The 9945-nt window shown below is 36.5% G+C and overlaps 1 protein-coding gene across 1 annotated transcript in view; it reads right to left on the minus strand.

Moving 5' to 3' along the window:
- SNX29 (sorting nexin 29) overlaps positions 1-9945 on the minus strand; it is a gene marked incomplete at its 5' end in the record, with an annotated part of 96981 nt that overhangs the window by 58506 nt on the left and 28530 nt on the right. The window contains one exon of the mRNA XM_010003288.1: positions 3027-3109. Within this exon, the coding sequence (XP_010001590.1) occupies positions 3027-3109 (83 nt within the window). The remainder of the gene's footprint in view (positions 1-3026; positions 3110-9945) is intronic.

The raw sequence follows: 9945 nt of genomic DNA on the forward strand, positions 1-9945 counted from the left end.
ATAGCTGACTTAAAAATCAGTGTGAAACTGTTCAGTCTATGGCAGTGATCACTCACTTTGAAAGCTGGTATGATATTCTTAACTCAACATAGTAGTGATTCTTAAGCAATTTATTCACAATCACTTTTGCTGAGTGCTTTCTTGCTTTTTGTTTGGTTTTTTTTAAGTCACTGCAAAGCAAAGTATAATGCCCAGTTTCATTTATTATTTTAGGAAACTACTTAAAAGCCATAATCAATAACATCTGAATTGATTGTTGTAGCAGACATTTAGGTTCTTTTCTGTAGTTTTAAAAATAAAAGCAGAAGCTCAAATTACTTTTATTCTTTTGAAATAGTTTCATATAAAGTCTAAATATAGTGTTATAAAATCTACAATACTTAAAAGACTTTAATTTTGATCCCATTTGGAAGAAGATTAATAATCAATGAAATTACTCATTATGACAACATAGGGCAGCAGTTGTATAAGTAGTTTACACCTCCCTGATGAAGACCATTTCCTAAAATTACAACAAAAGAGGACTGCAAGGAGTTTTCCAAGTTTAAACAGATCAAAACTAAAAGTCCCTGTCTACATGTAAGGCTAGTTTAGAAGTCAAGAACCGTAAACGACAAGTGTGGAAATTAATAAATAAGAAACCAACAAGAAATTTAACTTAAAATTACAAAAGCTGAGAAAACAGTAGTTGACTCATCCTATTTTCTTTGCTAAATTGTCACAATCTCAGAACACAGGAATAAAACAGGTCTTGTAAAGATACCCTGTAACCCTTCAAAGGATCTAAACTAGTAAGAACAAAACTACTTTACAGACAAGTCATTATGGTCACTTTAAGTTATATCACCATTGGAATTCAATAATTTGCCTTAAGTTACACAATGATAGATGTACTAAAAAGCATAAACAGCTCCTTCTAATAATGTAAATATTCCTAATTATGAAGGCTCCCATCTGAAAAATACTAATACCTATGATGAGATCGTGCAAGTTACATATATACAAACCATGGATGCAATAGATACTAGAAATCTCTTAAAAGAAAAAAACAATTTGTTTCACTCTGCTCTTCTGAAATGTATCTAAATATATTAGTTCTCCAGGATTATTTATGTGCTTAAGTACTTTTTTGAGTCAGAGGCCCCTAATACTACAACAATTTTCACCTAAATCTCAAATGGCAGCTAAGAAAAAAACATGGTTTTATAAAAGTACAATGCGTGAAGTTAGAATATAAAGAAAATTATTACAAATAGTGTCATATAGCTGAAATTTATTCTGGCCACTAATTATAAATATTACAGAAAATTTTTGTGGAAACGATTAAAAATCCTTTGAGCAAAAAGCATACATGTATTCATTTTTAGAAATGTTGGTACTGTTCCATCCTCTTTTTTAATTTATGAAATCTGACCATCCTACTCAGTTTCTATTCTTATCACTCACTAATTTGCATAATTTTAACATGGCAGAATATAGCTATGCTAGGAATACTTTTTTTTTCTTTTCCTATAATTACACTTATCATGGGAACTGTCAGCATCTAATGAAGGATAATTTCTTCTATTATAAGCAGCTTAAGCAATGGTTTTCATGAATAATTCTTAATATGAATCACTACAGTCAAGCAGAATCGGAAGTAAAAACGTGTTCTCACTAACAAAAATCCTTTTAAGGATCAATGAAGTTTTTAAACTACAGATGAGTGTATCGACTAGCAGAATGAATGCAGTATTCATTTATACAGCCACTTACAAGACCACAATAATGACAACTTTAAAATAAACTGATGGTGACAATGTCTCAAAAGACACCTCATCTCTCAAAACACCTTCTGTAGTCAGTGGAAATACAGGTCCCAACAGATGATTCAGTACCAAGACTCCAGCTCATCCTTTCACAGACACTTTTATCACCCCTGACCACTGGGAAAAAAAAAAGGTAACACTACTGCTAATTTAAGTTCTAATCTTTCAGATATAAAATCTGCTGATTAGAGTCACAGGAATTTAGAAAAGGAAGTGAAATGTCTGGTCTTAATACAAAATCTGTTTCATACAGTTTCGCAAATACTGATCTCCAAAACAACACAAAGTATAAACTAGAGACTAAATTTTCTCTCCTCAAAATAATGATTTTTATGTTCCAATATGACATGAAGTCACATATTTTTTCAATTACATTTTCATCTGATAGCTTTTTCTGGAAAGTTTCTTCTTGAAAAAAATTAAGACCACCTCATCTACCTGAAAATGCTTTGTAAAAATACCTACAAAATCTACAATGGTATTTTTCTCAAAAGGAAGAGATATTAAATATGTTATTTTCACTATTAGGAGATACTACTCTGCCATGGTTGGAATAGATTAACAGGGCTTACAATTACCTCTTGCTAACCCCACTTTCATGCATATTAGTCCATTAGTTTTGGCAAAGACTCAGCAAGGAAAGCAAAGGTTTCTTGATCGTTTCTACTCAGCAATAATTAGATAGATTGCCATCGCAAAACATTCTTTTTCTTTTATATCAATCTGCATTACAAAACTGTCCACACAACAGTGAATAGCCCAGTCAAAGACACATCAGTTCTTGTAGAAACCAAATCATCATCTTCTCATATGCTGATATTTTCCAGCAGGGGTGGATTTATGTCATAATGGAAAATGCATATAAATATGAAATACATCCCATGAAAGATATCCCAAGCTACATTATGATTGTTTTGTGTGGCCGAAGTGTTGCTTATGGACCAGGACTCGTGCAGGATTGGGTGGTTGGTTACTTACAGAGATCCTTTCCAGGATCAATTCAGAAAAAAAAAAAAGTACATTCTTGTAAACCACAGATGTGGCTGTTCAATGGTTATTATTCCATTGACAGTCTTTATACAAGTCCAGGAGTCATTTCCATTACTTGGTTATGATACCCATGCCTCCAACAAACACTGTCTCAATGATAGCATACAGAAAAATAAAAAACCCCTCTGTGCATGGACATTTTTTTTCCTTGCTTCGTTTCACCCTTACCTTCCACAGTTTGACCCTCTCTTCTGAGCATCTGGACAGCTCCTACATACTTCTTAAGTTGCACTTTCAGCACCTCATTTTCTCTGTTGATAAAAATAACAGCATAAATAAATAATATTGTTTTCTCAATACAGAGGAAAGCCCATTTCAGCAGAAACAAACATTCTATCAGTAATACTAGGGGTTTTCTAAGTTGTGTCATCAAGATTTTAAAAACTCCAAAAGCTTACAGATTAAATAATACATCTGCAACAGAGTATGAAGAAAACAAGTATTGCAGGGCCACATAAACACATCAGTGAAGCCTACTGTCTTATTAAAAAAAAAATTATTCTATTGTTTCATTTAGATTTTATATACTATGCTACATTGATGGCAGAAAAACTACATAGTCTATCTAAATCAACAATCAGTTAAAAAAATAAGGATGAGATACTAGACAAGGAAATTCAGAACAGCCAGCAGAAAATTACTCATTTTACTAGCTCTTCAAGTATTTAATATCAAGCAATTAAGCTTTAGGAACAGACTTGATCGCTGTAAGATAATGCCAGAGCTTCAGCAACAATATTGAAGGTAGAAGTTTTCCACACAACATTCCTAAATGAAAACACTAATTTAAGCCCTTTGACTGTTATAATTCAGTGCCCTCACTGGTCTCATTTTTCTTTGGAAACTGCAAGTATTCCAAGCAGACACTATCATAACTCCCTTTAACAACATTAAGCACCTTAGTTTTTATTTGGGAGGAAAAAAAAAGCATTCTAATAGATTTAATTTTAAACAATCTAATTACAGAGAGCTATGAATAGATTATACACAAAAAAGTAGGCATTTCATTTAGGGGAATTCATTTAAGAATAAGTATTCAGAAACACATGCAAATATGTTTGATTGTCCTTATCACACTATATATATATATACATATACACACACAAAATATATTTTACATACATACACACCCACAAAAGTAAACTGGTTGTGAACAATGCCTGATTTATACATAAAAACCCCAGACTGGGACTATTTTCATATTTCTATGGATTTCAATTAAGTTTTCTGAACTATGTAAGCTCAATTTTAGTCAGTTAGTAGGAGGTTGCTAAATAATTCAGAAGAAACTATTGATTACTCAACTATCAAATTTCAAAAAAGTCCTTGATGTATTTTATTATAGTTTTAATTTCCTAGCCTAAACAGTACAACCCAGCTTTTCCCCCAGAGGTGGACGCTGATACTCAGATTAAGGAAAAAACCAAAGCAGAAAGATGGTTTAACTTTATATACTATATTAAAACAAGTCTAAAAAAAAAAAAAAAGACAGCTCTATAAAAAGATTTCTCACCAGCAGTGTAAATATGTCTGCATGCAAATAACTGTATACAAGTACATTACAGTTTCAAGGATTCTCATTAAATAATCATGCACCATGTCATTTTCACATTTGAGAATAGATTCAGTGTCTTCTCTCTGTACTGAGACAGCACCAAAAAAAAAAAAAAAGAAAATCCATTTTTTTACTATCGTGCCTACCAGCTAGAAATTGATACAGTACAGATGAACTTCAGGAGGACTTTCATTCACTTATGGTTTTTGATAAAAGACTGAAATTCAAAGCAGGATACTACAGCCTAGTCACAATTTTCGAATATGCCTCTTTATCACCTTACTACTTCTCATACTTTGACATCTCTCTCTTATTACTACTATTCAGATAGATTCCAAACAGGGCCCATCCTGATACATATGAATTTACATGGCTCTTTTTATCACAGCATGCTTTAAGAAAAAAAAGAAAAAAAAAAGAGAAAAAAAGAAAAAAAAAGAAAAAAAAAGAAAAGAAAAATCAGGCTGAACTATGCCACTAAAAGCACACCCATCTCCAAGACCTCAACTGCAACACATATCCCTGCCTAGGATCTTCTCCTATGTCAATAAGCAGCTGAAAAACAGTGATAAATACATCCTTTTACCCTGTATCAGCTCAATGATAGAGGATGGCAATCTAGTACTTCTACAAATTACTATTTTTGCTCAAATGGCACAGATCTCCTGTGTGTTGTTGATTAAGCTTTACACCATTAGTGATTACTCATGCAGAATCATGATACAAGATGTAGTTTTCTTTGGTTGTTTGATTATAAAACAAGAAAACTGCATATTAAGCGCTACATTGAAAGAAATTGAAAGAAATACTAAGGTGTGAAATCCAATCTTAAAAAAATTATTTAAAGTATTCTATGAAACCAGATCCTCCCAAGATCTCTTTATGATTGATTATTATTGGGGTGCCCATAAGAAGCAGATTAGCAGAACAACTTTGGAAGTATGTTTTCAAAACAAAGAAAAACCCACATGCATTTCCCGCACTACTTTTTCCTGAAGACAAATACAAAGCTAGCTTTGGATAGAACAGATTTATCTCTAAAATCCCTCTACAAGTATGACCAGAAAAACACGAATACATTTACAAAAACAGTAATACATTAATGCCACACAACTGTAACAGCAGGATACATTTTATTCCATCAAAAGCTTTTTCAAGCAACTGTAAGAGCTTCTCACATTTCTGTGTTTATTCTCCAAAGAAAATCAGATACAGATATTCCCAGGTTCTAGTGAACACTTTATTTGTAAGCTAATGCAGTAAGGATCAACCTTCTTTAGCAGAGTATACTTAATCCTGTAACACTTTTATCTGGTGAAATTACTTAAGAGGCAATTAAACTCTGTAGTTAGCTTTTTGCTTTAGTACTTTTCCTGAAGATAAATCAGAACATGATTATGTGTATCCTCTCTCAGTCATTAACACTGTTCATGCTTAAAACCAGAGGAAAAATATATTATTAATTATGGTAATGAGTCAGCACATAATAACACCATGTGCAAACAGGAATGTATGAATCAAAACCTTACATGATGATAGATGAGTAAATTTTATCCTCTTTCAAAAATGCAAGATATAACGTCACAAAATCCCTCCAATTATAAGTATTTCTATTGTCAGACGTACTTGAAAATTCACCAGAAAACACTGTATGTCAACACAAACTTTAGGAAAAGATCTTACTGATCCTACTGAAATCCTGTACTGAAACCTAAGTCAGAAAAAAAGAAAAAGTGAGTACATTTCTTTGAAGAGTATGCATGTGGTTAGGACTTGTTTACACAGCACTACTTGACTGGCATTACTAGTGTAAAGTATCCTTTTCACCAAAGCTGTGAAATAAAATATTAATCCTAAGGGATTTACTTTTCAATAGCAATATTTAGCGATATTTACCATACAACAAGTTCCCATTTTGGGAAACATATACTGACTTACATGTAATATAAATATAAATCCTTACCAACAAGATTATTCATGCCAGGAAAAGTAGCAACTGTTCCCTAAGGACTCTTGTATCAAGACGACTAATTTAACAGGATAACAAGCATCATGTTCTCACATCAAAGGGAGGACAGTGTGAAAGAGAGATGCTCTTCACATGGAACACAGCAGTGGATCAGCTCCTCTGCTGGGACTTCTGTTGTATTATTGGAAAATGACCAAGGACCAAGGCCCCACAAATGAGATCTCCCACTGCTTCCCTGTTCTACAGAATCCCTTTTAAAAACTACCTTTATGTGGGGAAAAAGGAGTTGAAGGAGATGGGTTACTTTTCAGCAATGTTCACAAATTTCTGGGACAGATAGTTATGCTTATTGAAGCATGTATATATAAACCAAGCACAGCTAAGGTCTACAATGGAGGTCAAATTAGATGCATCTTATGTACTTCAAAGTAAGATGTCTGGCTGTTAATACAAATGTATACCCGTAATAAAGTGTTTTATAAAAGATGGCTTCCAAAAATTGTATTAAAAGGTTAAAGAATAATATACCTTTCAGTTACAATTTTTGTTGCAGAGGAAGCAGCCTTACAGGACCTATTTTCCTATCTCAACAGAAAACAAAACCAAACCACCATACAACTGCTCCTTGAAAAAGATACAAAAATGCCCCTAGGGCATCTGTAAAGTGAGCATGGTAAGAAAAGAATTTGGAAAAGACTAGATTCTCATGTGTCTCAACTATAGTAGTCTGAAGAATACTGTAATTAAGTTTCTGGCACAAAAATCAGATACTAACAAGTGCTTTCTGCTGAGCTTACTCCTAAGATGTGTCTTACTTCTAAATTCCAACTTACAAAATATCCAACCAAACAAAAATCCACCACAAGTCGATGTCCTGATAAAAGCTTAATTGTTTTAGAAAATACCACAAAGGCACCAAATCCGCAAATAATAATAATAAAAAAAAGCAGGAATCTTGAGAATGAAATAAAAAGTGTACTGCAGGAATATGTAAAATCTATACATAGAGGTTGTGCTACATGACTGCCGGAGATGCCTTCCAACCTGAATTATCCTATGATCCTACTATTAGAAAGTGCAAGATCACAATTAATCATAATCGCATGTATCCTAAATAAGAAAAATAAGAACTATTACTCATAGAAGTTGAACTGTATACAATATAATGATATTATAGTATACAACCAATGTCTGAAAAAAACTGTAACGAGGAATAATATGATAAACTTAACTGCCTGTCATGAAAGACAAACACCATATGCATGATAAACTGAAAACCATACTTATGATAGCTTCACAGCATAGACTGTGTTCAAACAGAATTATGAAAGGCCTCTATCTTAGCACTGCTATCACATCTGAAAAAGCAACAAATGGCTTTGTGGGTGAGAGAAACAACTTCCTCATATTGCTTATGAAATAACATCTCTTTCTGCAACTCTTCCAAAACTTGAGAAGTCATCAACTAACTAAGCAGGAGAAAAGAATATCTGAATATTAGAATATTCAAATTAATTTTCACAAGCTGGAATAAGAGATGGTTTTCTTCTCTCCAGGAAGCTGCTTAAGATAAGTGATTTTCCTGGTTTGAGCCAGGATGAAGCCACTTTTCCTTTTACTGATTTTTTTTTGTTTCCTTCAGTAAGCTTTCTTTTAACTAGCAAAGTGTTCCAACTAAGACTGATAACAAACGCTGTATTGTTTTTGTTATTGCTGAGACTTCAAGGTCACATCTTTGCTCTGCCAGCTCAGGCACTACTGGGAGATCTATGACCCCCACCTGTAGGAGGCTGAATCAGACAGACAGCAAAATTGTCCAGAGATATTCTATTCCATATATCTACATAAGCTCAGAGGAAGGTCAGATATCACAGAAGGAACTTCCTTCCTACTTCCTCTTCCCTTCTCTTCCATCCATGGCCAGTATCTGGGGAGGACTCTCTCCATCTATCACCACAGACCCCCAGGCTGGAGCTCTCCTGACCCTCATCACTCTGTGCTCTCTCCGGCATCTCCATCTCCTCCTCCGAGCACGCGGCAGCGCAGAGCAGAGAGCGGCAGCGGCACCGGCAGTGGTGAGAGCTGTTCCTTTAAATTGCTGAGGATTTGAGAAGGAGCCGGACTTCCCGGAGACGGTGAAGCTGGGGCAGAGCGAGGGGACCCGAGTCTGAGCAGGAAGGCTGACGTGGCGGGGGGCGTGGCTGAGAACAGCGGCAAGGTTTAAAAGCGGCCATCTTAGAGCATACGGCAGCGTGGGGCGGGTGCGAGGGCACACGGAGAGCGGCGCGGAGAGAGTAGAGGACACTGGTCGCTTTTTCTAGCATGGTCACTATACGCCCTAAAACCATACTGCAAAAGAATATGGGAACTCAGATGGAGGTTCTGAGCAGACATGCAGCTGTGCAGGTCTCTGGCTGCAGCGAATGCCTGAGCCTGGCACTGGTACCAGGGGGAGCCAGTGACACCGTGTGCATGCGGTGCGAGCAAATGAATGATCTCCTCAGGCAGGTGGTTAAACTGACGGGGAAGGTTGAAAGACTAAGAACCATTAGAGAATGTGAGAGTGAAATAGATTGGTGGAGCCACAACCTGAGGCAAGATGGAAGAGGTTGAGCAAGTGATGGATCCCCTCCACTCCTGTCATCAGACAGAAGGAGAGGACTTTAGAGACATGGAGGAATGGAGGGAGGTCTGTCCTCGGAGAGGCAAGCAAAAACCCTCCCAACCCCCTACCACCCTCCCAATTGCCCTTGAAGAATAGGTATGAGGCCTTGGAAATTCAGGGACAGGAAAAGGAAGTTGGAGGGGTAGACTTATTTAGTGAAGCACGTAGGACTTGTCAGTCACCCCGAGTCCTTAGGACTTCTTCAATCAAGAAGGAAAGGAGAGTAATTGTGGTGGGTGACTCCCTTCTGAGGGGGACAGAAGGGCCCATCTGTCAACCGGACCCATGTCACAGGGAGGTCTGTTGCCTCCCTGGGGCTTGGATTAGAGATGTTAAAAGGAAACTCCCTAATCTTGTGGGTCCCTCTGATTACTATCCACTGCTGATTTTTCAGGTTGGCAGTGATGAAATTATCACAAGAAATGTAAGGGCAATGAAGAGTGACTTCAGGGCCCTGGGACGGCTAGTTAGGGGGTCTGGAGCGCAAGTAGTGTTCGCCTCCATCCCTCCTGCAAGAATGAGTGGGGAGGTATATAGGAAGGGTTTACAGGTCAACGAATGGCTAAGAGACTGGTGACAAAGACAGGGTTTTGTTTTTTTTGATCATGAGATGCTATATGAGACACCTGGCCTGGTGGTGGCAGGTGGGATGCACCTGTCCCAGAGGGGGGAGAGGCTTTTGGGGCAGGACTTAGCAGGGCTCATTGAGAGAGCTTTAAACTAGATGTGAAGGAGGGAGAAAAATGGGTCTGTTAGGGACAAGCACAAGAGGAATGTACCAGGGCCCGAAGGCAGGTGGTCTGAGGATTTAGTTCCACCAGTGTGCTCTGTTTGTTTCCTGCAATGCCTGTATGCTAATGCACACAGCATGGGGAATAAGCAAGAAGAGTTAGAGGTC

Source organism: Chaetura pelagica, unplaced genomic scaffold, assembly GCF_000747805.2.
Source record: "Chaetura pelagica isolate M959 unplaced genomic scaffold, ChaPel_1.0 scaffold138, whole genome shotgun sequence".
Taxonomy (NCBI): Eukaryota; Metazoa; Chordata; class Aves; order Apodiformes; family Apodidae; genus Chaetura; species Chaetura pelagica.